The following is a 27744-nucleotide window of genomic DNA, read 5'->3' on the forward strand; positions in this document are numbered from 1 at the left end:
TTGAGTGTCATGTGAGTGAACCACCCTGGAAATGATCCTCCTATCTCCAGACTGTTCCCCAGTCGACATCTTGCTTACAACCTGAAGAGCAACCCCAAGCCAGAGCCAGCCAGCTAAATTGTTCCTGAATTCTGGACCCTCAGAAACTATGTGAGATGACAAATTCTTTTTGTTTTATGCTACTATGGTTAATAGATATGCACCTGGATTAAAATCCAACATCCTTACGGTGCCCATCCCCTCATTATTCCTCTGATCTTAATTATTAACTATTCTCTGAACTGTTCACCCTGTTATTATCCCATTGGTCTCCTTGATGGAAGTAAGACCTTTCCTTGCTGTACTCTCTGCTAGAAAATCTACCTCCTACAACTATTTGCAGGGCTCACTCTCTCATCTGCTTTTTTTTTTTTTCTCTCATCTGCTTTAAGTGTTTGCTCAGATGTCACTTCCTCAAGGTGACCTTCCCTAAGAGTCTGGCTGGAAGAGCCCAACTACCCCAGTTATCCCCTTACTCTGCTCTCTTGCCTCAGAGCCCCAGGACCAGCTACATAATTTGTGGGTCCCAGAGCAAAATGAAAATTCAAAGCTTTTGTTCAAAAATTTCTAAGAATTTCTTTTTTTTATATATATATTTATTTATTCATTCATGAGTGACAGAGAGAGAGACAGAGGCCGAGGGAGAAGCAGGCTACATGCAGGGAGCCCAACATGGGACTTGATCCCAGGTCTCCAGAATCACGCCCTGGGCTGAAGGCAGCACTAAACCGCTGAGCCACCCGGGCTGCCCTAAAAATTTCTAAGAATTTCAAGATGGTAACAGCAGAGTATTAAACCAATGTTAGGCCCTGCACCACTTCATAGCTCACATGCCTACAAAGCCGGTATTGCACAGCACCAACCTCTACCTGACATTATTTGTTCACTGTCCTTCTCCCCAACTAGAACAGAAGCTCTAGGAGGGCAGGGGCCCTTGTTCTGTTCACAGCTGAGTTCTCAATGTCAAAGGTGGTGCCTGGGACACCGCTGGCATTTGATGAAGATTTAATGAATGATTGAACAAACCACAATGAGGGATCCCTGGGTGGCGCAGCGGTTTGGCGCCTGCCTTTGGCCCAGGGCGCGATCCTGGAGACCCGGAATCGAATCCCACATCGGGCTCCCGGTGCATGGAGCCTGCTTCTCCCTCTGCCTGTGTCTCTGCCTCTCTCTCTCTCTCTCTCTGCGACTATCATAAAAAAAAAATCACAATGAAAGAAGCTTGACTCTGAAGGAAAGAGAGAGGCCCTCAGAAGAGGATTGTTATTCATGGAATGGGAGAACATTTTTGCAAATCATGTATCTGGTTACAGATTTGTAATCTAGAATATATAAAGAATATGTATAAGTTGGGGTGCTTGGCTGGCTCAGTGGGTGAAGCGTCCAACTCTTGATTTCAGGGTTGTGATCTCGAGATTGGCTGTAGAGACTACTTAAAACTAAAGTCTAAAAAATAAAAGTTTGGGGTGGCTCCTGAGTGGCTCAGTCAGTTAAGCATCTGCCTTTGGCTCAGGTCATGATCTCAGGGTCCTGGTATGGAGGCCCACGTCGGGCTCCCTGCTCAGCAAGGGAGTCTGCTTCTCCCTCTGCCCTCTCCCCTGTTTGTGCTTTCCCTCTCTTTCTCTCTCTCAAAAAAAACAAAACAAAACAAAACAAAACAAAAAATATATATATATATTTAAAAATGTTTTATTGGAGTTCAAATAATAAATAAAATCTTTAAAAAAGAGAGAAAAAAAGAAAGAACTAACTTGTATGTGGATATTTATCACAGCATTATTCACAGTAGCCAAAGGTGGAACTAACCCAAGTATCTATCAACTGATAAATGAATAAACAAAACGTGGAAAGGAAATTGTGACATAGGCTACCGCACAGATAAATCTTGAAAACACTTTCCTAAATGAAATAAGCCAGACACACATATAAAAATATTGTATGATTCTACTAATATGAGGTACCTGGTAGCACCAAATTTATGGAGACAGAAAGTGGAGTGGTGGCTGCCAGGGGCTGCGGGAGGGAAGTGGGGAGTCATTAGTTAATGTGTATGAAGTTTCTGTTTGAGGTGATGAAGAAGTTCCGGAGATGGATGGTGGGGATGGTTGCACAACAGTGTGAATGTACTTAATGCCACTGAACTGTATATTTCAAATTGGTTAAAAGGGCAAAATTTATGTTATGTATATTTTACCACAATTTTAAAAATTTTCTAGAGAAAATTCATATTTAATGGGGAAACACTGAAAGCTTTTTTTTTTTTTAAGATTTTATTTATTTATTCATGAAAGACACACACAGAGAGAGGCAGAGACTCAGGCAGAGGGAGAAGCAGGCTCTACGCAGGGAGCCCAATGTGGGACTTGATCCCGGGTCTCCAGTATCATGACCTGGGCTTAAGGCGGCACTAAACCGCTGAGCCACCCAGGCTGCCCCACTGAAAACTTTTTACTTGAAATCAGGAAATAGACAGGGATGTCCCCTTAGCACTACATTCAGCACTGTTCTGAAGACACAGCCAGTGTAGTAAGGCAAGAAACAGGAAAAAAGGTATAAGAATGGAAAAGACAGAAACAAAACTGCTATTAATCACATATTTGAGGAAGGCCTGGGTAGCTCAGTGGTTGAGTGTCTGCCTTTGGCTTAGGTCATGATCCAGGTTTGTGGGATCAAGTTCCGCATCAGGCCTGCTTCTCTCTCTGCCTGTGTCTCTGTCTCTCTCTTTTTTTTAGAGATTTTATTCATCCATTCACGAGAGACACAGACTGAGAGAGAGAGGCAGAGACACAGGCAGAGAGAGAAGCAGGCTCCCGAGGGAGCCCAACGTGGGACTCCATCCCTGAACCCCAGGGTCATGACCCAAGTCAAAGGCAGATGTTCAACCGCCAAGCCACCTAGGCATCCCTCTCTCTGTGTCTCTCATGAATAAATAAATAAAATCCTTTTTTTAAAAAATCACAGATTTGGTTATGTACCTAGAAGATTCAAAAGAAGCTCCTGATAAAATGTCAAAATCAATGATGGAATTTAGCAAGGTGCTGGTTACAAAATCAATATATAAACATCAGTTATCTATTTTTTTACCTGTGTGTTGGGGGCACCCAAACCACACATTTTTGGAAATTCACTAGGACTCATAGAGCTCAGTATAGAGTTGTATTCATGGCTAAGCTTTATTACAGCAAAAGTCACAGGCCAAGACCAGAGGGTTTATATGCGGTTTTCCTCATGCTCTCTCCCTTCATGAGGATCACATAGAGCTCACTCTTTCCTCAAACAAAAATGTAACAAAACATGGGATGCTTGGGTGACTCTGTTGGTTGAGCATCCGACTCTTGGTTTCAGCTCAGGTCATGATCTCAGGGTCATGAGATGGAGCCCTGTGTCAGGCTCCTCTATGGGCATGGAGTCTGCTTGAGATTCTCTCCCTCTCCCTCTGTCCCCCACCCCTCACATACACTCTATCTTTCTCTAAAATAAAGAAATAAATGTTTAAAATTTTTTTAAAGATTTTATTTATTTATTCATAATAGACACAGACTGAGAGAGAGAGGCAGAGATACAGGCAGAGGGAGAAGCAGGCTCCATGCAGGGAGCCCGACACGGGACTTGATCCCAGGACCCCAGGATCATGCCCTTGGCTGAAGGCAGTTGCCAAACTGCTGAGCCACCCAGGGATCCCCTAAATGTTTTTTTTTTTTTTTTTAATGCAGAAAAATGTGTATGATGTTTTTTGCCTAAGGGAGCCTATTAGACTCAGCTCTCAAGGTTTTTTTATTGATGATTGATCACTAGGGTGCACCAAAATTCTAGACTCCCAGAAGGAAACCAGGCATTCAGCATTAACCACATGATTTGCACAAACAATCCAGGCACAGTGAGCCACACAGAATAGTTCAACAGCCAAGTACCCAGACACCAGCCAAAGGCAAATCTTGCAAGTGGGACAGCTGATTCAGATCTGCTAAGTTAACCATTTTCTGTACAACTAACAGTTCTAAAATAAAAATTTAAATAAATATGGCTAGAGGGTATTTATAAATATCCAGCAAGGGGGGATAAATCTAACAAAAGATATACAAGACGTCTTCAAGGAAAATCTGTAAAAACCTTGTTGAGAGACCTCAAAGGTCTAAAACAGGAAGATACATAACATGTTCATGGCCTGGGAATGAAAAGGGAGATGAGAGGATGGGAGATTTTTTTTTTTTTAAAGATTTTATTTATTCATGATAGGCACATCACACACACACACACAGAGACAGAGAGAGAGAGAGGGAGAGAGAGGGAGAAGCAGGCCCCATGCAGGGAGCCCGACATGGGATTCGATCCCGGGTCTCCAGGATCACGCCCTGGGCCAAAGGCAGGCGCCAAACCACTGTGCCACCCAGGGATCCCAAGGATGGGAGATTTAAGGAGAATGGAAAAAAGGGAAAAACCATATTTAAAAAATTATTTATTTATTTATTCATGAGAGACATACAGAGAGAGGCAGAGATATAGGCAGAGGGAGAAGCAGGCTTCCCACAGAGAGCCCAATGCAAGACTTGATGGGAGGACTTCAGGATCACAACCTGAGCTGAAGGCAGACACTCAACTGCTGAGCCACCCAGGTGTTCCCAAGAACCACGTTTTATTTATTTTTATTTTTTTATTTTTTTAAGAACCACGTTTTAGAATCAGTCAGACCTGTGCTCTGACCCCAGCTCCTCCACCCTCCACTCAGTAGCTGAGTGATATTGGGCCAGCATGGTAGCCATGGTGGATCTCCCTTGAAGAAAGAACTTAATCAGCTGTGAAGAGTGCCTTTGGAGGACGGTCCCCAGGTGCAGTACCCGCAATTACTATTTTGTTTGGATCAAGGTCATGTTCTTTTCTGGCAGCCCCCAACCGTGACTAAGCATCAGGGCAAGGGGAGGGGGAGTACTAGGGCCTGGCCATTCCCAAATAATGTGGCTCTTCCAACGGCAAACTTTCTTTCTTTCTCTCTTTCTTCTTTTTCTTCTTTCCTAACTTTCTTTCAAAGATTTTATTCATTTTTATTTTTATTTATTTTTATTTTTATTTTTATTTTTTTTAAAGATTTTATTTATTTATTCATGATAGTTACACAGAGAGAGACAGAGAGGCAGAGACACAGGTAGAGGGAGAAGCAGGCTCCATGCAGGGAGCCCGACGTGGGATTCGATCCCGGGTCTCCAGGATCGTGCCCCAGGCCAAAGGCAGGCGCCAAACCGCTGCGCCACCCAGGGATCCCGATTTTATTCATTTTTAGAGAGAGAGAGCGTGCAGGCACGTGAGCCCATGTGCAAGCAGTGGGAGGCAAGGGCAGAGGAAGAGGAAGAGAGAAAGAAGCAGACTCCCTGCTGAGTGCAGAACACTCTGAGATCAGGACCAGAGCCAAAATCAATTTTGGCAGACGCTTAACCCACTGAGCCACCCAGGCGTCCTTTTCCTTTTTTAATGGAAGTAAAATTCACATGCCACAAAATGCACCACTTTAACCATTTTGAGGCATACAAGCCAGTGGCATTTAGTACCATCACACTGTTGTGCAACTGCCTAACCTCTATCTGCTTCCTAGATATTTTCATTGCCCCAAAAAAGAAGTGATTAAGCAATCACTCCTCATGTACCCTTCCCTCCAGACCACCAGTCTACTTTCTGTTTCTAGGCACCTGTGACAAGAAATTCTTGCAATAAAAATTTTGAAAAAAAAAAAAAGGAAAAGAGAAATTCTTGCAATTCACCTCCCCTGTGTGCTGGCTGAGATTCCTCAGAGCTGCACCATCTTAAGCTCTTCCTATGCACACCTCCCTTCCCCCTCTTATGCCACAGGTGGTCGACCCACTTCCCAGCACAGCCCTGCTCCCTCTCCCCTTAATCTTTCACTGGCATGCCCCCCACCGGCCCTAATAAATCTTTTGTATTGCTAACACCTCCGCAACATTTGCTTCTGGAGGCCAATTTAACACAGCAAGATGCTGTGAGCTCCAAGCATCTACGAAGTGATACAAGTTCTCAGAAATACTGAATGTGACTCGGAGGACCCAACAATGTTAATACCTGACTGTAGAAAGCATTGACTAAGTGCCAGGCACTGCGGCAGTTGTGGACTCCCACGGGCTCCCTCCTGAACCCTCACAAGCATGTGATGGGGGCACCATTAGGATCCTCGCTTTGACAGAGGAGAAAGCAGAGACCCACTGCACGGGGAGCTTTCCCTCTCTGGGAAAAAAAAGTCCTCACCACCAACCAGAAACAGTTTCCTAAATACGGAAGTGCAGTATCATCTTAGCCAGAGGAAGGCCACAGGCAGCCTCTTGCCCTGGGCTGAGCCTGGCTAAGGAAGCACCTGTTTCTGGAAGGTTCCAGAATAATCCAGTTCCTCAGCCTACACAGTGGGAGGGGACTATTTCCAAATTGAAAGTAGCCCACCAGTCCTCTCACAGATGTCCCAAGGATGTCATGCAGCCACCAGAGCGATACCTGTAAACCTAGCTTCTGTGCCAACACAGGGAGGTGGGGAAGAGTCTTGCCTTGGGTCACCTGAAGGTTAGCATCTTTGAGAGAGGAGTAGAAATTAGACAGGCACAGCCAAGGTTGGGGTAAGGTGCGGGGACAGAGTGGGCACCAGTTAGCATTTGGTTGTCCTGTGTTCCTTCAGGCACAGATCCCTGGGATACACAGGGAGCCCCTTGAAGGCAGGGGCTAGATCGGATCCATGCCTGTGAACGCAGGGAAGTCAGGGGAATGTTTCCCGAGTGAATGAAGGATTCAGGAGAAAGATGCTGAGCCATTGGCTGGAACAGTTACCAGTTACCAATAACTGGTACAGTAACAGTTACCAGTTACCTCTGGAACCCAGAGGGGACTGGGAGGAGAGGTGTTTGGGGCTGCGGGCAGGGTGGAACTTGCTTGTTTCACTCCACTGGAGCGATTTTTGTCTGCGTGTTCACTGCTCTATCTCTGGTGCCTGGAACAGTGGCTGGCACACAGTGGGTCTCAATCAGTGTTTGCTAAATGGCAATCACACACATATGCACACAAAACCACCACCACCAAGAAAACCCCCAGGAACTCTGATGCCCCTTCTGCCAGGAGCAGTTAAACTATACTCTGCTAGGAGAAACAGTCCTGCACTGAGCAATAACCATAGGCCAGGCCCTCATCAGAGGCCGATCATGCCTTTTTTTCCCCCTTTGATTCTTACACACTCTCAGATAATGGCAATGCTGACCACAGCTACCTCTTAGGAACACAAACACATCAGATGCTGTTCTGAGCACCTTACGTGGACTCTCAGTTCCCATACCACGGGCCCCTGAGGTACTTACTCTCAGTGTCCCCACTTCATAGATGAGGACACCAAGGCACGGAGAGAGAGAAAGCCACCTGCTTCCGGTCACACCAACCACAAGAGGCAGAGCTGGGGAGACAACCACAAGCTTAAATAGCAAAACTTTAACTGAGTACCTCTTTTTTTTTTTTTAAAGACTTTTTTATTTATTCATGAGAGACAGAGAGAGAGAGAGAGAGAGAGAGAGAGAGACAGGCAGAGGGAGGAGCAGGCTCCATGCAAGGAGCCCGATGCGGGACTCGATCCCGGGACCCCAGGATCATGCCCTGGGCACAAGGCAGGCGCTAAACCACTGAGCCACCCAGGGCTCCCCTAACCAGGTACCTCTTAAAGATTGGAATTGGCTCTATTAGGTGATTGATGAATCGGGCAGCATCCTGTCTAGCAAGGAAAGGGAGCTCTGTCCAGCCACCCAAAAGAAAGGGTTTTTAAAGGTAGATAGGGAGCAGAACAAAGAAAAGTATTAGCAAAGAACGCATTGTTTCAGGCAAGGTTGCCCTCCCTAAGGGGAATGAAAGGGTCTTATCAGTACATTTCCTCCTGCTAACCCGAGATTCCAGGTGGACTAATTAAATGTTACCATGGGGGAGGGGCAGAGGCTGAAACTACTCTTAGGTTAGGTATTAAGTCTTGGTTTGCTGACTGGGGCCCGTGCCATAAGTGACACCATTTGGGAGGCTGTGGTTTTCTTACTACCACCAGGAAGGCCGTCTCCAGAGTGATTTTACGTGGTCTATTTTTACATATGGAAGGAACTGAAGCCCCCTACCCAGGGACACTGTGGGAGACAGCATAGTGGTCCCCAAAATGTTGACATCTTCATCCCCAGGACATGTGACTACGGTACATTATGTAGCAAAAAGGACTTCGCACATATGATTAAATTAAGGATTTTGAGCTGAGAGACTTCTGGATTATCTGGGTGAGCCCAATGCAGTCATCGGGTCCTTATAACTGACAGAGGGGGCACTACTGGAGTCAGAGAAGGAGACGTGATGACAGAAGCAGATGCTAGAATGAGGCGCTCTGCAAATGGAGGAAGAGATACACACCAAGGGATGCCGCTACCTCCAGAGGCAGGAAAATGAAGTCTCTCTGGAGCCTCCATAGGAACCAGTCCTTCGGACACCTCAATTTCAGCCCATGAGATTTGGACTTCTGACCTCCAGAACTATGAGCTATTAAATTCGTGTACCTTGGGCAGCCCAAGTTGCTCAGCGGTTTAGCGCCGCCTTCAGCCCAGGGTGTGATCCTGGAGACCTAGGATCCAGACCCATGTCAGGCTCCTTCCTGCATGGGGCCTGTTTCTCCCTCCCTCTGCCTGTGTCTCTCAAAATAAATAAATAAAATCTTAAAAAAATAAATAAATTCATGTATCTTAAGCCATGATATACTTGGTACTTGGTTACAGCAGCCATTGGGAGTTATTATGATTTTTTTTAAAAGATTTTATTTATTTATTCATAAGAGACAGAAAGAGAGAGGCAGAGACACAGGCAGAGGGAGAAGCAGGCTCCCACTCCATCTCAGGTCTCCAGGATCGCACCCTGGGCTGAAGGCATCACTAAACTGCTGAGCCACCTGGGCTGCCCTACAGCAGCCATTGGAAGCTCATGTAGGCACCCAGCTTTTAAGTGGCAGAGAGGGGATTCAAACTCAAATCTTGCCGATTTGAAAGCTCTGGATCTTCTGGAATCTCTTTTGGAAGTGTGACGCTTGGCATTATTCCAGATGTGTTTTTCTTGGGGTCGCTGGGCAGGGCTTGGCACTAAAGATATGCTAATGGTCATTATCATTATACCTCCTTCCTTTCTGTACACAGTGCCACTGCCTCAGTCTTCTCTTCTCTGCTCAAGAACCTTCCATGGCTCCCCAGCATCCTCAGGATAATGTCGAACCCCTTTATGGCAATGGAGAACTTTGCAGCCTGGCTCTGTCACCCAGCAGACAAAGGCACTAGACCCTTATGGGCCAGGTTTCAGGGGCCACCTGGATTCTACTGAGAAACACTTCCTGCAGCTTGCAAACTCCCTTACAACCTCCCTTCTAAGTATGGCTTGTGAGACTTTCCTGGCTTTCCCTCACAACTAGAATATACTAAACACGATTGCTAGTTAGCCACTCCCTCTTCTGGGGGCCACCTTACCCTGTGCCACCTTCACTATAATACCTGTATTCTAATTTTTGGGTTCCAGTAAGGCTGCCCCCAGCCTGGGAAGCCACCGTGGGCAGGGATGAGATCTCGGCCTCTGCTGATTGCTGCCTGCCTCTGCCTCAAGGAATGTCCACTGTCTATCTCTCTGCTTCTCCACTTTCTTATCTACTCTCTTGAGGAAGCTGACAGCCTAAAGTCCTAGTTGCTGGGGCAGCATGACCAAGCTCTCAGACTCGTAAGTCCCCAGAGACATAGGACTTCTATTCAGCTGTGGAAAGAGATGAAGCATTGACACACTCTACAATGTGGATGAAACTGAAACACATATGAAATATCCAGAATGAACAAATCCACAGACACAGAAAGCAGTCTGGTTGTGGCCAGGGGATGGGGGACAAGAGGGAATGAGGAGTGCCTACACTTGGTGGGGAGAGGATTACTTCCAGGATGATGAGAAAGTTCTAGAACTAGATAAACATGGCAGTTGTGCAACATTAGGAATGTACCAAATGTCACTGAACTGTTTGCTTTAAAATAGTTAATTTTATGTCTTGTGAATTTTAGCACAAATTGAAAAAAAAAAAAAGGAGGTGGCTGAGGGAGAAGGTAGCTGGAACTTCTAGGTCTGAGGGAGGAGGAGATGGGGTTCAGGACTCCCAGGTCTGAGGAAGAAGGGCTGGAGGTCTGGACTCCAGAGTCTGAGGGAGGAGGGGCTGGAAGCCTGGACTCCAGGGTCTGAGGGAGTTGGGGCTGGGGGTCTGAACTCCAGGGTCTGAGGTAGGAGGGGCTGGGGGTCTGGACTCCAGAGTCTGAGGGTGGGGGGGAGCCTGGGCCTCTGAGTCTGAGGGAGGAGGGGCTGGGAGCCTGGACTCCTGAGTCTGAGGGAGGAGGGGCTGGGGGCCTGGACTCTTGGTCTGAGGGAGGAGGGGCTGGGAGCCTGGACTCTTGGGTCCAGGGGAAGCAGGAGGAGGCTGGGGCCCAATGGCCTGATTTTTAAGAGGGGAGGAAACCAGAGTTAGTTGAGCATTGCTATGCCGGAGAGAGAAAAGAAGGATCAGAGTAGAGGAAGCAATTGCTTTGGTGGGGGGAGGCTCATTAGATGGAGATGTCGACACCAAGGCCTCCCTTCCCACCCTGAGCCAACCCACTGGGGAATTCCAGCTGCTGCCCAGAGGAAGGGAGAGGGGAAGGCAAGTGAGGGGGAGGAAGCAGGGTCACCAGGGCCCCACACCCAACAGCCTAAGGACAGAAACTGTACCCAGAAAGGAGCCTGGCCTGTGGGCCTGGATTCTGGGGCACTGGAGGAGGTAAGAGCTAGGAGGTTGGCCCAGGCAAATGTAGAAATTCTAGAAGGGACTGGGGTCTGGATGGCTGGGGCCCAAGGGAGGAAGAGTAGAGGGAGCTGGAGGCTCAGATTCTGGGTCCTGGGGAAGACAAGGGCTGGGTGCTTGGACGTTGAACTTCTGAAGCTGGAGTAAGGAAGTTGGGGCCAGGCGAAGCTATCTGAGGTGCTGCTGGTAAGGTTTTGAGTGGGGAAGTGGCAGTTCAGGGGCGAGGTCCCAAAGAAGGTGGCAGGTCAGTCAGTGGGACAGTCTGTCTGCCTGCTGTCCTGCTGTGCGGACTTTGGCTCTGCCACGCTGCTACCGCCTACGGGGCCCCACCCCATGTCCCCTCTCCCTTTCCGACCTCTCCCACGGCCCCAGGCCTAGGACGGAGAGAGCCAGAGGGAGAGTTCGCACAGGTGAGCATACAGGCAAGCCCAGGGGCCACCAGTGGAGGGCTGGCTGGGAGAGGCTCAGAGGCTGGGTAGAGGGAGGCCAGCCTGGAAAAACTGGGAGGTCAGGATGGAGAAACAGTTGTTCCAGGAGGGAGAGCGCCCCAGGCTGCGATCTGGCTTCATCAGACCAGACCCCTCACCCACTGCTTCTGCCCAGGAGCCAATGGGGGCCTCAGAGCCAGGAGGCCACCTTCTGATGCACCTGGACTCTTAAGGCAGGTTCCTCACCTGAGAGAGAGGCAGACAGACAGAGAAAGGCTTGTGGTCCCTTTCCTTCTCCTGCAGAGCCCGGTATGTGGGGCTACCTGTCCCTGCTGCCTGCCTTCCTGGCCCTCTGGGCTATCACTGGAGTCTGGACCGTGTGAGTATTAGAGGCAGGATGACCCCTGGGCCTGAGGGAGGAGGGAGCTGGGGGCCTGGACTCCAGGGTCTGAGAAAGAAGGGGCTGGGGCCTGGACTCCTGGGTCTGAGGGAGGAGGGGCTGGGGCCTGGACTCTTGGGTCTGAGGGAGGAGGGAGCTAGAAGTCCTTGTTTCTGTGGGTAACAGAAAGAAAAGCTGTCGTTTAAAACCACTTTGATGTCTCCCTGTACTTCAGTTTTGCCCTGGCCGTAGCCAACAGGTCTGTGAACCTCACCGAAGGTTTTCCCTACATCAGGTAGCTATGGCGCGGGAGGAGGGGGTAGGAGGGTGGTTCCAAGGTGAAAGAGGGGGGGGGCCTGGCTCCGAGGTGCCACAGGACGATCCTTTGTCTCCCCCAGCCTCTGTGGATCTTACCCCCCTCAGAGTTGCATCTTCAGCCAGCTGCTCAACATGGGAGCTGCTATGGGTAAATATTCTCAGCACCCCCCGGCCAAGGTGTGGGGGTTAGCCCAGGTGTGGGGGTTAGCCCCCACCCGTAGATACCCAATCTCTCTGCAACCCATCCCCCAGATGTGGGGGTTAGGCCCCCATACCTAGACGCCCAGTCTCTCCGCACTCCATCCCCAGATGTGGGGGCTAGGCCCTCACCCCCAGACGCCCAATCTCTCTGCACCCTGGCCCCAGGAGTCCGAGCCCGGCTTGCCCGCCCACTTCCCTCTTCTCCCAGCCGCCTGGATCTGCATCATCCGTTACCACCAGCTCCGGGACTGGGGAGTCGGAAGATGGTTTAACCAGGTGATCCTGTGGACGGGGCTTCTGTGTGCCCTGGGCACCTCCGTGGTGGGCAATTTCCAGGTGAGACGGCGTGCACTCCAGGAGCCCAGCCGGGCGTTCGGACCAGCCCGAGTCTGGGACTACAGCTCCCAGCACCCCCCGGGGCCTCCGCCTTCTCTATTGGCGGGGTGGGGGTGGGCTCCTCCGCGAACGGCCTTCTGGGACTCTCTCTCTTTTTTTAAAGATTTTATTTATTTATTCATGAGAGAGGGGGTGGGGGCAGAGAGAGGCAGAGATAGAGGCAGAGGGAGAAGCAGGCTCCATGCAGGAAGCCGGATGCAGGACTCGATCATGGGACTCCGGGATCACGCCCTGAGCCGAAGGCAGACAGACGCCAACCGCCGAGCGCTGAGCCACCCAGGTGTCCCATACCTTCTGGGACTTCTATTTCTCTTGTGGCTTTTGGGCCGGGGAGAAGGTGAGCTCCTCGTCTCTCTGGATGGAGTGCCCCAGAGGCTCTTGGTATAGCGATTCCACTGAACACTAGAAGGTTGGGGTAATTCACTGCGGTTCTTTGCCCCTTTCCCCTTTTAATAATGAAATTACTCAGAGCCACTCATTCTTAGGTTTTACGTTGTATGCATTTTCATCCATCTCCTCAAGGGCTCTAGCTAGACCCTTTTTGGTCAAACAGAACTTTTTAATTTTGTTTTTTGTTTTGTTTTTGTTTTTAATCAGCTGGCCTGTGGGGGTCAGAAATAAACCCAGATTCATAGACTCCAGAACTCACATTCTTCACCTTGAAGTTCAGTTGATATTTGTAGAACAAATGAATGGATGATCAATTGAAGAAAGCTTATTGATTATTTTGTTATTTAATTTTACTGAGGTCTCTCCAACCCCTGCCGCCCCCGCCCCCCGCCCTTGCTGAGTATACTGCAGGATAAGAGGCTGCCTCCAACTTGTTCATAAAAATTCCCTCTGCATAGCGCTCATTCACTCATTCGTTTATTCCTGTGCTCCACAACTGTGACTTGTTTTTTTTTTTTTTTAAAGATTTATTTATTTATTCATTCAGAGAGAGCGAAGAGAGAGGCAGAGACACAGGCAGAGGGAGAAGCAGGCTCCATGCAGGAAGCCCGATGTGGGACTCGATCCCGGGTCACCAGGATCACACCCCAGGCTGCAGGCAGCGCTAAACCGCTGCGCCACCGGGGCTGCCCCACAACTGTGACTTGTTAAAATTATTATATCGTTCCCCTAAGGAGTCTTTTAAAGCCATTTCCCGCTGGTCATTGCTTCTCCTCATTAAACTTTTAATATTAAAAAAAAATTAAATAACATGTACGGGGATCCCTGGGTGGTGCAGCGGTTCGGCGCCTGCCTTTGGCCCAGGGCGGGATCCTAGAGACCCGGGATCGAATCCCACGTCGGGCTCCCGATGCATGGAGCCTGCTTCTCCCTCTGCCTGTGTCTCTGCCTCTCTCTCTCTCTCTCTGTGACTATCATAAAAAAAAAAAAAAAAAAAAAAAAAAAAAAAAAAAAAAAAAAAAAACAAAAAAAAACATGTACGATGTATCAGTAAGCCACAAACCATTGTAATATTTAAGAACTTTTCACCCTCTGAAAACCAATTTTTACCCCCTGGATGCCAGTGTCAGCCCTCCCCCACCCTGGTTGAGAATGAAAGATGAAAAAAAAAAAAAAAAAAAGAGAATGAAAGATGTATTGCACTAATATTTCCTGAGCGCCTATGATGTGCCAGACCCTGTGTTAGGGAGGGAGGCCACAGCAGTGAGCAACAGATTAGAATGCCTGCCCTGCTGGAGCTGACAATAGCCAATACACCTAATCAATAATCCAGTCAACTGGCTATGGCAGTTTTCACAGTCCACTGGGTAGGTCAAGGACCCCTCCCCCCATTACAGCCCTTGTACCCTCCATCCCCTGCCATCCCCATTTATCTATCTTCCTCTCAATTCTGGTCCCTTTTCCTTCCAGCAAAAGAACCAGCTGCCCGTACATCTGACAGGGGCCTTCTTTGCCTTATTCGTGGGCAACCTGTACTTCTGGCTGCAGCTCTTTCTCTTCTGGTGGATGAAGAGCCTGCCCCAACCTGGGGCCCCCTGGATCAGGCCACTCCGCCTGGGCCTCTGCAGCCTCTGCACCATCCTCATGGTGGCCAGTATCCTTACCCGGGCCAGTGACAGGGGCATTGGGATGGGTTGGCTACCTGCAATATGCAGTGCCCTGTCCATTCTCCGTCTCAGCCTCCTTAGTATGATAGAGTAATGGAAAGCGTCAACCCTGGGGTTAGGCAGCCTGGGTTGGATTCCACCTCCCCTAGTACCAGCTTGTGGGCGGGGGGGGGGGGGGGGGGGGGGCCTCCATTGGCTGAACTTTTCATTCCCTGTGCTCCTTCAGCTGTCAAATGTGGATAATAATAGGGCTGCTCTCCCACCCCGAGTTGTAAAGAATGAAGGAAGTAATACCTGTGAGGTGCTTAGATGGGTTTCCAGCATAGTGAGCAACCAAGAAATTCTGGGAGGATGGTAAAACCAGTGGTAGTGGTCTGTTTGGGGTACCTGCCCTGTGCCAGGCATCATGTTGGCTAAGACTGAGGCCTAAACTGAGGTTCAGATAGCAGGGAGTCTCTTGGCCAAGACCCATCATGAAGTCCAATGGTGGAACTTGTGGTAGGCGGAAGGCAGCTTGCACCAGCTCTTGAGACCAGTTCGTATTTCTTCCCAACTCCATGTTTGGTGCTACCACTGACCTTGGTGAGAGTCTTCACAACATAGAAATTGGCCAACGCTGCAAATCAGAGCTGGTAGTTAACCATTTACCATCATGCCTACTTCTGGGGAAAGACTCCACCCAGCCCAGTTCTTAGTCTCCATAGCACGACACGCCTCTGGGTGGCTCAAATCACTGTCTGTGTTTTAGTTTCCGTATCTATAAAATGGAGTTGTTTTGATTACTGACAGGTGAAGTGCCCTGAGAGATGAGAGGCCTGGAGGCAAACTCAGTCTCCCTGACTGATATCCTCCTAGGGGAGGGTGGAAGGGAGACCAGAAAGCTACTGGTGTTCAGAAGAGGCTAGAGGGAAGCAAGCTGAGGTCCTGTGCTCTCTGCACGAGGACATCTGCTTATTTGGAGTTATCCCTACAAATGGAGCTGGCAGTCCCATCTCCCAGAGCAGCAAACTGAATCCCATGGAATAGGTGAGACGGGCTGACCCCTCAGCTAAGCCTTTAGCTACTCCAGCCATATGAGCAACATCTCTCCTCTGCAGAGGCCCTGTTGGTGATAAGATCCAGCTGGCCCCTTTTATTTTATTATACTTTTGTTTTAAAAAAGATTTATTTATTTATTTATTTATTTATTTATTTATTTAAAGAGAGTGAGTGAGAGAGAGAGAGAACAGGAAGAAGAGCTGAGCACAGATCCTGACATGAGGCTCCATCCCAGGACCCTGAGACCATGACCCAAGCTGAGACCAAGAGTTGGTGACTTAACTGAATGGCTCAGGTACTCCTTGCTGGCTCCTTTTAAAACCCCAGTTGGGCTGATAATCAGTTAGGCTACAGGGTCCTTATTCTGTGGGGCTCAAGTATCCCTTGGCCCTGGAGCAGGGAGATGGACCGACCATAAAGACAGCCAGCAAGCTTTGCGCAGTGGCAGTATCGCAGCCAGTGAGGTTTATCTGAGGCTTGATTATTACTAGTTGAAGATGGCCAGCATTGTGTGATAGGAGCTGGGGGTCTGCAAGGATGGGTCTGCGAACTGGCAGATTCTGAACTGGTCTTGCAGAACCAGCTTTTTGCCTGCATTGGGAGGTTGGGGAGACACTACAGGTGCATGCTGAGGGTGGGAGAATCAGCTTGGAGATGAAGCTGCTGGCAGGGCCTGAGACAAGCATCTCTAGTGCTCAGGTGAGGTTTTAAAGGCTCTCATTTCTGCATGGCTCAATAGGGAACCATGGAAAGCTTATGAGCAGGGGAGGAATAAGGCCATTTCTGGGGGTAACCACCTTGTGTGTGGGTGCTCTCATGTCTCCTTTGCTCTAGAATTCATGGGGTCGGGGTGATGTTGGCCTTATTCGCTGCCTAAAAATCATTCAATGAATGAAATGTCTAAACTGATCTAGGAGTGGGTGGGAGCTAGCTAGGTTGATAAACAGAAAGGTTGTTGCAGTGAGGGGGCCCCAGAAAATCAGGGACCTCTCTGATAGTCTGAGGTTGGAGTGTGTGTGTGTGCTGGTGGTTGAAAAGGTTTTCAGGGAGCACCTGGCAGGCTCAGTCAGCAAAGCATGTGACTCTTGATCTTGAGGTTGTGAGTTCAAATCATACATTGGGTGCCGAGTTTACTTAAAGAAAGGAAGAAGAAAAAGAAAAGAAAAAAGAAAAAGAAAAGGAAGTTTTCAGGAGCAGGGGATTGAGGACTGGAGATGAGACAGGGCAGACCAGAAAGAGATGAGCTAGGCCAGTGGGATAAACCTTGGGCCACCAGCTGGCCATGGGGATGAGGAAGGGGAGGGGGTGAGTGGGTGGCAGAACTGTCATCAGATGGGAACACCAGGAAGAGGAGCATATTTTAGGGGGTGAGTGGGAGTGGCCAGTGTGCCACAGGTGGGGGATGAAAGTTGCCAACAGAGCCCAAGGCCAGCGCCCTGGTCGGTGTCTTTAGGAAACCCTGAATATTTGATGGAAGAAGCAGTTGCAGCTGCTTGTCTAACAAGGCAAGTGGGAGATGGTGATGGTGGAGCCCTGATGGGGTCAGGGAGGATTGAGGGTAAGACAAAAACCTTGTTTTGGGATGTTGGAAATGCCATAGGAGCGAGAGGAACATGCCAGTGGAACATCTGGGAAACGGCCTTGGATGGGTTGGAAGGCATCCCTGTAAGTGTTTGGGAGCTGGGTGGCCGGCTGGAGGCCATTCCGCCAGTGTAGGACACCCAGCAACAGTGACCCAGCAGGCTCCCGGACCCTTCCTGCTTGCTGTGGCCCTTGACCCTGGTGTAAAGTGGTCATCCTCCACCACTGGCCGCTGCGCTCGGCCTCCGCTGCCTGCGAGTGGGCCATCGCCATGCTGCTGTTCATGCTCTTCGGCCTGTTTGCGGTGGATTTTTCCTGCCTGGACGGCTGCACCCTGTGTCTCCAGCCGGGCCCCAGCCTCAGCCCCCCACCGGCCTCCCCCATCTCCCTGCAGGTCCCCCTGTGAATGGCAGTCCGATTGGTGTGGTTTGGCGCCAGTGCTGCGATCAGGGCCACCTGGGAAGTGAGAGGCCAAGGCCAGCCAACCATCCCTGCTCAAGGCTATTTATTATTATTATTATTAATTTTTTTGTTTTTGTTTTGTTTTGCCGCCGGCGGAATCAGAGACACGGACGCAGGCAGGGTCACGCGAAACCAGAATTCCTTCCGGAGAGCAAATCCGTACAGAAGGTTTTGAAGGGAGGGGAGAGCTGGGGAAGGGGGGGTGCCTGGGAAGGAGGAGTTGGGGACACAAGGACAGATGGCCCTCTCCGTCCGGATCTGCTAAGCCACCCCAACCAGCCCCCGTCCCTCCCCCCACCCCACCGAGAGATTGATCAATAAATAAAATAATAAATTAATCAATAAATAAAATAGAAACAGCTCCCCCGCCCTCAGTTCCCCCCCAGAACCACCCCCCATTGGGCACGGCCCCCTGAGCCCCATCCCTGCAGGGTGAGGCTGGGTTTGTTGTGTCTCTCCCCTCCCTATATACTCCTTGGGCCCTATTTACAGATTCACAGTTAGGGGGCAGGGAAGGGGGGTTGAGGGGGTTTCCCTCCTTCCCTGGCCCCCTGGGGTCAGGGCAGAGGGGTCCCATTGGTGGCCAGGAGCTTCTTGTCCTTAGCAGGGCCTCGGCGGGGAGAACTGGTCAGCTCTGGGTCTGGGCGGCTGGGTGGGGGCTGCAGGCTTCTGGGTGGGGTGCCAGCAGGCCGAGTCTGGGTCCCGTTTTTCTCATCTGCGGAGGAAGAAGCAGTGTGGCCTCAGTAACCTCAAGGCTGCCAACCCCAAAGAATATGTTCCAGCAACAGCATGGTGAGACCAGGGCCCCCATCATGGGACTAGAAGCCTGCAGAGATGGCTGCCAGGAGGACTCACATCTGCAGCCACACCTGGCAGCCTCAGGATGGCGGGTCATACATTCTGGGCCCCCCAACCTCTGTGGCTTTGGAAACTGGGCCAAGTCAGTCCCAGAGGCCCACCTTCAGGGGGCATTCTCATAGACTCTGGCTATGACATCATGCGCTAAGAGACAGCTTGTCACAGCAGCTAATCAGATTCGCATCCCTAGATTACAGCAAGAAGGATTGGTCCCCTTCTGCTACCCTGGTTGTGGGGGTAGCACAGGAAACGTTCCCTGGCAACAGGGCCCAGGGGAGCCTATAGTGGGTTGTTTTGCGGGGGAGGGGGGGTTTGAACAGATCTGGATGGTTGATTACTCTTTTCCAGAACACAGTTTCAGAATTTTTGTTAGCAGAAAATCCCACATCCCCGACACAGAGACTGGTCATCCTCTTAGGGATCCCCGGAGGTGCCCTCCCTAGCCACAAGGCCGTCTCAGGTTGGGATGGCCTGGTTCCCTGGATGGAGCTCAGGACCCAGCCTCTCTGAGAACCTGTGATCCTTGCCCACAAACTGAAGCCCTGGGGCACCTGCTCAGCAGGAGGTCTTCCCTCCAGCCCACAGGATAAAAGAAGCAGACATCGGCTCCGGCCCCTGCCTCCCACCTGCCAGGGCCTGCACGGAGGGCTGGTCGTGAGTGCTCAGCAGCTGTGCCTGGATGGTCTCTACAACTCGCTTGAACCGACGGCTGGGACCTGGAGGGGAGACGGACATGGACATGGAACTTGAGGACAGAGATACTGAAGACACTCCCACCCTGTGGAACCCAGCAAAGGACTCTCTTCCTCTTGGTCTCAATTTCTCGCCCTGTGTGGGGCCAGGCATAAACCCACGCTTTGCAGCTGGGGCTGAGAAAGATCGGCACTGAAATAATGATGGGTGTGGTTTTCTGTTGAAAGAAGCTGTACTACTTGCTAGTTTCTAGTTGAGGCCATGAAGAGCCAGAAACATAAGAAAAATAAATGGAAAGTAAAACAAAAAACAAAAAACAAACAAAAAAAACCCCTTAAAATCAAGAAAGTCCTGCATATCAGTCTTTAAGGGAAAGGGGAAAAAATGCATCATAATTCATCTTAGTGATGTAACATTGTGGCAGGCTGGTATAGAAACTTGGGAGCGGGATCCCTGGGTGGCGCAGCGGTTTAGCGCCTGCCTTTGGCCCAGGGCGCGATCCTGGAGTCCCGGGATCGAGTCCCACGTCAGGCTCCCGGTGCATGGAGCCTGTTTCTCCCTCCTCCTGTGCCTCTGCCTCTTTCTCTCTCTCTCTCTATGTCTATCATAAATAAATAAATAAATCTTTAAAAAAAAAAAAAAAAAAAAAAAAAAAAAAGAAACTTGGGAGCAAGCTCATCTCCCAACTGTGACATATTAAGACTGCTAACAAGGGTAGTGAACAGAAGCATCCCTTGTTATCCAAACCCTTGTCATCAGGGCTCAGAAACCAAGCTGAATGGGAAGGAAGGCTTTTCTGCGGTTTTCATCTCTGGTGCCAACTCCTGATTGTCATGGCTGCCTGCGATTTCTGAGGCTGCTGCTGAGCTCAGCAGGACGAAGTGCGGTGATTGGCTGGTGATGTCTGCTCTGGGTGCAGGAATGACATTGGATCTCAGTGAGCCATGTCTTTGCCTGTCTGGTGTATGGTCTTAAGGAAGTAGGAAGGGAGCTCTGCACTTCGAGGTCAGCAGGGCTAGGCTGAGCCCAGCTCTGTCGTGGTTTGCAGTCTGACTCTCTCAAGTCAATTTACCTCTATAGGACTCTGTTTTCTCCTCTGTAAGGTGGGTGATCACTAATACCTCAAAGGCTGCTGGGAAGCTTCAATACAACAGTGCACGTAAAGCACTGGGAACATCACAAATGTCCATGAAATGTCCATGAGAAAAAGGGTAGACAGAATGTAGGGGTCTGAGTGAGGAGGGGGCTCACGTAGTCAGCGGTAGCTGGGCACCACCTCTTCCTCCCTCTTGCTACCTTGGCCACTATCCTAACTCAGTTGTCTTGAGTGTCCCAAACACTAGGCTGTAGGCAGCCTCGCTGAGGGAGACTTACCGGAGATGAGCGTAAAGGTGACGGAGTAGATACCACCACTGCCACTCCCATCCCGTCGTGGGGAAGGCTCTGGACCCTCTGAGGAGCTGATATCCACCTGGAATCGGACAGGCTTCTGGAAGACGGATGGGCCGCCACTGGCCTTGTATTCGGCCCTGAAGCTGGTCTGTGACAGCACACTGTGACTCAGGCTGGGGATCTGAGACAGGTGGGGGACAGAAGCAGGGGGTGATTCCAGTGACCTGATTCCAGAGAATGGTTAACCAACCCCACAACTACATCTGCCCAAGGAACTAAAAGTTCCATCAGCCACTGGGGGGAAAAAATAACCGAGGAGATACTGGGAGACCCCACTGCCTGCTGGGACTAGTAGTTTTCTTGTCCAACTCTAAACGTATGTCAAGAATGGCTGAACAACTGAATTCCCATGTAGAGTCCCAGGGACTCTTGCTTCTAGGTATCAGCCCTAGGCTCCAGAATCACATGACACAAACTTTTCTGTCTCCACAGGCATTGTCATATCAGCCTCAAAACCAGTAAGTCTTGGGATGCCTGGGTGGCTTAGTGGTTGAGTGTCTGCCTTTGGCTCAGGGCATGATCCCGGGATCCGAGATGGAATCCCACATCAGAGTCCATGTGTGGAGCCTGCTTCTCCCTCTGCCTACGTCTCTGCTTCTCTCTCTGTGTCTCTCATGAATAAACAAATAAATAATCTTAAAACAAAAACAAAAACAAAAACCCCTGTAAGTCCTACTAGCTCCTAGAGCAAAGAACCAGAGGACCCAGTGGGAAAAGTGGTTCCTTCTGCTAATCTCAGACGTGGTGGTCATGGAATGGCAACTGATCAATACTCTAGAGACTTGTCCCATGCCATCACCTCCAGGCCCCAGGGCACCTCTCCCACCTCCCTGCCCTGACAGTGACCAAACCCAACTCTGAATGGTAAACTACAGATCCCATGAGCCTCAGGAGGAAGCCAGGCCAGAGCAATGGTGGTGGACCCCAGGGGCTGCTGGGATTTGTAGTCCTGTGCGGGCTAGGACACAGGAAAGACCCAGGTCCCCTCACCGACAGGAAGGCATGGACAATGTCCGCTTTGATGCTGCTGAGAGGTTTGTCCTTTAGCACAAGGAATATTTGTTCTTCTTTGTCCAAGGAGATGAAGTTCCCAAACCAGGAACGTTTTGCCAACCTGAGTAAAAGGGAATGGTTGGAGGCAGGTCAGCAGGGGGGTCAGGGGCTCAGGGAATAAATACCTCCCTCCATCCTCTCACTTCCCTTCCCTGTCAGACTCACTCTGGAGAGGACTCTGGCGTCAAACTGGACATCTCCTCGGCAGTGGGGACTGGCGGGGGCGGTGAGGGAGGGGAGAATATGGTCAACACTTGCACATCATCCTGGGGTCCAGCACGCGGGCCAGCGGTACCCTCCAACCAGAGGTTTCAGATCCCAGGGCCCATTCATCTCCCAGTAGCTAAACCCCAAATGGCATGCTGACTGGTGGTCCTTCCAGGGATGCGGGCCCATCTGTTAAGCCACACCTCCTGAGGGGTAGAATTTGCTAGCTATAAGCCAATGGGAAGATGAGCCAGGCCTGAAGGGGTGTGTCCCTGAGAGGCTCCTCCTCCAGAGCTGGAAGCCACGCCCCTCTCCCCAACGCCTGAATCTCTACTCGCAACCCCATTTGCTCACAGGAAGTGGGAATCCAGGCCCACAGCTCTTTCCCCATCTTAGGATTCTGGAGTCCATGCCCCCAGCCCCTGCACCCTCAGGGACTCCATACCCTGCATCTTGCGTCGGTGAAAGCGAGGGGAGCCCAGGAAGCTGTTGCGGATGGAGTTGAGACGACTTCTCCAGGCGGCTCCCCCCACGCCACCGCCGGGGCTTGGGGGTGGTGTTGTTCCTGGCGTCCCGGTGGGGCTGGCCCGGGGCGTATGCAGGGGCGAATGCAAGGGGGTGCCCCCAGAGGAGCGCGGGGAGCCTGGGGGGCCAGGCAGGGGTGTGGAGCGGGCACTGGGGGGCGGGGGCTGCTCTCCGGCGCCCCCACCCCTGGGGCCTCGAGAAGGCAGCGTCTGCGTTTTGGAAGTTGGGGAGACCCCGCCCCGAGCCTCATCGCCAGCCCCGGGCTCAGGTGAGAAGGAAAAGACAGGACTCTGTGGAAGAGTGGAGATGGGTGAGATGACGGACTACAACTCCCAGGAGGCTCTAGGAGCCTCATTCGCACATACTTACGGAGGTGGGTCCTGATGCCTGCTGGAACTTGTAGTCCAATTATTTTCCCCTCCCAACCCACAGTGTTAGGTTGACAGAAACTTTTTCTACCATGCTCACTGCTATAGACCTAGCACAGTGACTGGTACAAAGGAGGTGCTCAGTTAGCTTTTGTTAAGTGAATAAATGAACCCTCGACATACACTAAAAACCCAATCCTACAGGAGGTGGAAATGCCCAACTACTCATGCGGCTTTGGGATTGGGGCCCTATAGGGACAAAGAGGCAATGCCTCAAGACTTCATGGGAATTATAGTTTCTGCTGCACAATCTTTGCTCCAGTGTCTTCACCCCCTTGCTCCTTCTTAATTGGGGAGCTGGCCTTACCCTTGGGCTGCTGAGAGGGCTGGAGGACAGACCGGTGGATGCTCCACTGACACTACGTGATCTGTTTCCATGAGAGATTAAACAAACAAACAAACAAACAAACAAACAGGTGTATGGGTTTCACGAGGCTCAGATGTCCTCTCCCTTCCTCGTGCCTTTGAGATGAGGACCTGAGGCCTAGAGAGGGACCACTGAGGTGGAATTGGGGCTAGAACTCTGGATCCACTGGAGAAACAGGGGCTCCCACCTCTGACTGTGCTGGGCCATCTCCAGGGCCCGTCGGGTGGGCACCGGGGAGCCACCGCCCCCAGCATCTGTGATGCTCAGAACTTCCATGGACTTCCGCTCTGGCCTCCGCTTCCCATGACGGCTCAGCATGGGGGAATCCACACGTTTCCGAGGAGGATCTGAGGGCAAAGAGAGTTTTAACTCTATCAGAAGATGTCTTGGTCCAGCTGTACATGGCATTCATACACACAGGGAAACAGAGGCCCAAGACGGAGAGTTGTGTCAAGGTCACAGAGCAAGTCAGGGGCTCTAAACCCAGAAGCTAAGGGCTTGCAGCTCCTTCCTCCCCCTGGAATTTGGGGTCTGTACTTCCAGCTCTGTCTCCTCACCGACATCATTCCGGGGAGGCAAGTCCTGGTCCTCACAGCTGGGATACCGCTCCTTTCGATCCAAAAGCAGATAATATATCATCTTTTCCTGGTTCTCCCTGACGGGGAAGGGGAATAAGGGGGTAGGAGAGGATTGGGGTCAGAGGTCGGGTTCCAGAGGTCTCACCCCCTCCCTGCAGCTGTGGCTCCCGGAGGGCTTGGTACACCCAGTATCTCTGTCCATGGTTCCATCTTCCTAGGTATCGATATGGTGAGTTTTTTTGTGTCGGGGTACATCTGACTCTTCCTTAACAATAATAGCAGTAGTAGGAATAATAATAATACCTAATAACTCCACACTTACTATTTGTAAGCGCTCAGTGGGACACTAAGTCTGTCTGAGCACCTATTGATACATCTCAGCATCTGGTCTGCCTTTTTTCCACTGGCCCTTCAGCCCCCTCGTGGTTCCTCCGGGAACAGCACCATCTGGGAGCTTTAGGCTACGCCCTCCCTGTCTAGCAGCCTGAGTGCCACGCCTCAGGGAGTCTGCGCGTGCGCGGGGCCTGGGCGCGCTGTCTGCTGGCCATCTGGGGCGCTGCCGCTGCTCGCCGGACGAGGGCACCTGGGCAGCAGGTGTATGCTGAGGGCAGAGGGCCTTACTCCTCGCTGCGCAGCTCGCGGTGCAGCCGCTCGCGGTCCCTGAAACAGCCCAGCGAAGCCATGCTCTCCAGGACGTCGGGGTCCAGCTCTCCATTCGATGGCAGGCTCCGCATGGCCACCCGCCGGCCTGGGGCTGGCTCCAGGCAGGGGTCTGGCTCGTGTTTCCCACCCCTGGGGAGAGGGAGAAAGGTTACAGGGGACCGGGCTTCCGGGATTCGAGCCCTCTCCACCCAAGATGCAGGTATTCTGGGTCCCAACCTGCTCCGCCTGTGTCCTTTTCCCCCAGGACCCAGAAACCCGAGTCCCTAGCCCCTCCTCATTGAGGAACTTTGGCATCCCAGCCTCTGGCTGGTTCTCCTGCTGGGGTCCCTTGAAATTTGGGCCCCGTCCCTTCCTCCCCCAGGGAACCAGGTACCCAGGTCCCCATACTCACAGGTACCAGGGATGTTTCTGAATTTGCTCCAGCTGTACGGAGGGTGGGTGTAGAGAAGCAGAAGTGAGGTGGTATGAACACAGTAGGCCTCAAGGAAAGTTGATGAGGAGGCATTGGGGGTCCGTGGCAGTGCCCCCTCCTCTCCACCAGGGGCAGGATGACAGTTTAGGTCTTCCCCTAGTGGAGACTGAGCACCTCAACCTACCACTATTGCAGATAGCACTGGGAGGACAAGGCCCACATGCACGGTGGCATCCCTCCTGCCAAGGGGGTCCTCTCCAGTTTGGAGTGGATAGTTTTGCAGACCCTGGAAATCCATCCTCATCCGCCCCCTAGGGATTCTGTCCTCAGGACCCACCGCTCATTCCAACTCACACTGAGCCTTTTTTCAGGCTCCACTTCAATCATCCCTCGCAGGAGGCTCTGGCAGTCTGGAGGGATGAAGTGGGGCATGTGGAAGACGCCCCGTTTCACCTTCTCCAGCAGCTGGCGGAGATTGTCATCATCAAAGGGCAGAGCCCCCTGAGTGAGAAATAACAGGACCCCTCACATAGAGCTTAGGATGTATCAGTTGAAAGCCTAAGTGCTTGGCAAACTGACATGTCAAGTCCTTACCACAAGCACTAGGACGGAGGGGACTATAATTATCCTACTTTACAGATGGGGAAACTGAGGCATGCAGAGATCCAGCAATTTGCCCAAGGCCTCTGAGCTGGTGAGTGACAGAGCAGGGACTTGGCAATGGACAAGTTAGGCCCCAGTGCTTAAGAGGCTGGGGTTGTGGCTTGGAGGCTGCATCTTTTTTTTTATTATTATTATTTATTTATGATAGTCACACAGAGAAAGAGAGAGAGGCAGAGACACAGGCAGAGGGAGAAGCAGGCTCCATGCACCGGGAGCCCGATGTGGGATTCGATCCTGGGTCTCTAGGATCGCGCCCTGGGCCAAAGGCAGGCGCTAAACCGCTGCACCACCCAGGGATCCTGGAGGCTGCATCTTAAGTTTTCTCCCCAGACCACTTTCAGAAGGGGTAATCCTCATGCATTCATTCAACAAAAGGTGAGCATCCATTTGGGGTCAGGGATCTCATGATGGACAAAACAAGCTCTTGCCCTCCTAGAGCTCACACCCTAGAGACCCTGGTGAGTAAATGAACTTTAGGAGCTATGTCATGAGGGCACACTTGCTGTCTCTCAGGTTCTGATCTGGCTGAGAGGGATGGAGCAGGGGACACACCAGGTCCCTGTGCCCAAAGAGCTTTGTCTAGAATAATGCCTGAATTGATAAATGATGGTTGAGGGGGGCCTGGGTGGCTCAGTCAGTTAAGCATCTGCCTTTGGCTCAGGTCAGGATCCTGGGGTCCTGGGATCAAGTCTTGTGTCAGGCTCCCTGCTCAGTGGGGAGTCTGCTTCTCCTTCTGCCTCTGCCCCCTGCTCATGCTTGGTCTCTCTCTCAATAAATAAAAAAATTTTTAAAAAATAGGCAATGGTTGTTGAAGGAGTAGTGGGGAGGACAAACAACAAATGGACACGTGGAATGAGACAGCTGGGAGTGCATGTGATGAGGAAGTACAGGGCCAAGAAAGCAGGCAGTGTGAGAGGGGAGCCGGGTTTTGCAATGAAGTTGGGGAGGGGGAGAAGATGCTGGACATAGACTTGCAGGGGTGACAGTGTGAGTCCGCACTGGGATCCTGGGATTGAGTCCTGCATCAGGCTCCAAGCAGGGAGCCTGCTTCTCCCTCTGCCTGTCTCTGCCTCTCTGTGTTTCTCATGAATAAATAAAATCTTTTTTAAAAAAAACGCAAAAAAGCAAAAAACAAAACAAAACAAAACAAAACGCAGCACTCAGTAGACCGCAAAAAACACACCTGTGCACAAGATTAACTGAAATAAGGGTAAAAAAAAAGCCAAGGGTCGCCCTGTGCCACCTCGGCAGGAACACATGCGACAGGGACTCAAATTTTTCTCCACCCTGTGCACGTCTGAGGATGACCTTGAAAACACCAAGAGCAGTGATGATTTTGAGGATGTAAACTGCAGTGAGTATGCAACTTTGCAAATATGGAGGATCATAATCCAGAAATTATAAGGATCAGCTGTAATAATAATAGTAATGAAGTATGACAACTAATAATTGAGCGCTGCTCAGAGGGCTGACTGTGGAACAGTCTATGGAAATGCTGGTGACTCCAGGTACCGTAGGTACCCCCATTGGGTAAATGAGGCAACAGGCCTAGAGAGGGAGACTGACTTGCTTGCTCAAGGTGGTGGAGCAGGGGTTGGAACTCAATTGGGTGGGCTCCAGAGTAGCCAGCTGCAGGAGGGCTGAAGCCTGTAGCGTTTGCACCCGCTTCTCAGGCATCCCCCCACCTTCCTGGAGAGGGGGAGCTGGGAGCCCTGGGCATGCCTGTTCAGCCTCAGTCCCCTCTGTCACACAGGCTAGTGGTGATGAGAGCGAACACAGATCCCAGCCCTACCACTGGTAAGCATGTGCCCATGGGCCAGTCACTTCTCGTTAGGGCTTTTGAGACAAGTACACGAGGAACAGTGCCTGGCACAGAGTAAGCTGCCAATTTATTTGTCCCATGTAAGTTCATGAGGGCTGCTGTGCCAACCCAGGTCACCATGTTGAGCCAATGGAACAAAACACACAAAGACAAAAGCCCTGACTTCTGGGAGCTGATGATTTAGAAAGAAAAGGAGACACCGTACAAGGAACTGCATAGCTCAACACACAATGGCCAACTCTGAGAGTTGCCAGGAAGGACAGAGCCTCCCCGAGGGC

General features: G+C 51.0%; 2 protein-coding genes and 1 pseudogene across 8 annotated transcripts in view; 2 read left to right on the plus strand and 1 right to left on the minus strand.

The window, feature by feature from the left end:
• TMEM150B (transmembrane protein 150B) lies at positions 1 to 19640 on the plus strand. 6 transcript variants are annotated; one of them, XR_005354456.1, is made up of 9 exons: positions 10551 to 10861; positions 11617 to 11692; positions 11928 to 11987; positions 12091 to 12158; positions 12420 to 12547; positions 14468 to 14651; positions 17493 to 17746; positions 17848 to 17913; positions 19182 to 19640. XR_005354456.1 is itself a non-coding variant. In XM_038527884.1 (8 exons), exons 3-8 carry the CDS (start codon positions 11625 to 11627, stop codon positions 17687 to 17689), a joined length of 705 nt encoding a protein of 234 aa, XP_038383812.1. In that variant the 5' UTR covers positions 1 to 150; positions 4704 to 4865; positions 11617 to 11624; the 3' UTR covers positions 17690 to 19640. The 6 variants fall into 6 exon arrangements, 3 of the variants coding, with proteins under 3 accessions (XP_038383812.1, XP_038383814.1, XP_038383813.1); XM_038527884.1 differs by lacking the exon at positions 10551 to 10861 and adding exons at positions 1 to 150; positions 4704 to 4865 and having other exon boundaries at positions 17493 to 19640; XM_038527885.1 differs by adding an exon at positions 11258 to 11295 and having other exon boundaries at positions 10547 to 10861; positions 17493 to 19640.
• Positions 16133 to 16283, plus strand: LOC119869947 (annotated as a pseudogene).
• Positions 17772 to 27744, minus strand: part of BRSK1 (BR serine/threonine kinase 1) — a 17923-nt gene continuing 7950 nt past the window's right edge. For both annotated transcript variants that reach the window (XM_038527794.1, XM_038527795.1), the window contains 12 exons: positions 25336 to 25482; positions 24961 to 24992; positions 24528 to 24698; positions 23886 to 23983; positions 23516 to 23675; positions 23269 to 23329; positions 22454 to 22823; positions 21967 to 22015; positions 21739 to 21862; positions 20671 to 20869; positions 19230 to 19319; positions 17772 to 18460 (listed from right to left, as the gene is read on the minus strand). In XM_038527794.1, coding sequence (XP_038383722.1) covers positions 18303 to 18460; positions 19230 to 19319; positions 20671 to 20869; positions 21739 to 21862; positions 21967 to 22015; positions 22454 to 22823; positions 23269 to 23329; positions 23516 to 23675; positions 23886 to 23983; positions 24528 to 24698; positions 24961 to 24992; positions 25336 to 25482 — 1659 coding nt within the window. In that variant the 3' untranslated portion in view covers positions 17772 to 18302. The remainder of the gene's footprint in view (positions 18461 to 19229; positions 19320 to 20670; positions 20870 to 21738; positions 21863 to 21966; positions 22016 to 22453; positions 22824 to 23268; positions 23330 to 23515; positions 23676 to 23885; positions 23984 to 24527; positions 24699 to 24960; positions 24993 to 25335; positions 25483 to 27744) is intronic.

Source organism: Canis lupus, chromosome 1, assembly GCF_011100685.1.
Source record: "Canis lupus familiaris isolate Mischka breed German Shepherd chromosome 1, alternate assembly UU_Cfam_GSD_1.0, whole genome shotgun sequence".
NCBI classification, from domain to species: domain Eukaryota; kingdom Metazoa; phylum Chordata; class Mammalia; order Carnivora; family Canidae; genus Canis; species Canis lupus.

What these genes read in the sequence shown, in the direction of transcription:
- TMEM150B (XM_038527884.1), top strand. Translation starts at nt 11,625, where the DNA reads ATGTGGGGCTACCTGTCCCTGCTGCCTGCCTTCCTGGCCCTCTGGGCT. An exon ending in CAACATGGGAGCTGCTATGG is followed by an intron (nt 12,159 to 12,419) that starts GTAAATATTCTC and finishes CTCTTCTCCCAG; the next exon opens with CCGCCTGGATCTGCATCATC. An exon ending in CCGTGGTGGGCAATTTCCAG is followed by an intron (nt 12,548 to 14,467) that starts GTGAGACGGCGT and finishes TTTTCCTTCCAG; the next exon opens with CAAAAGAACCAGCTGCCCGT.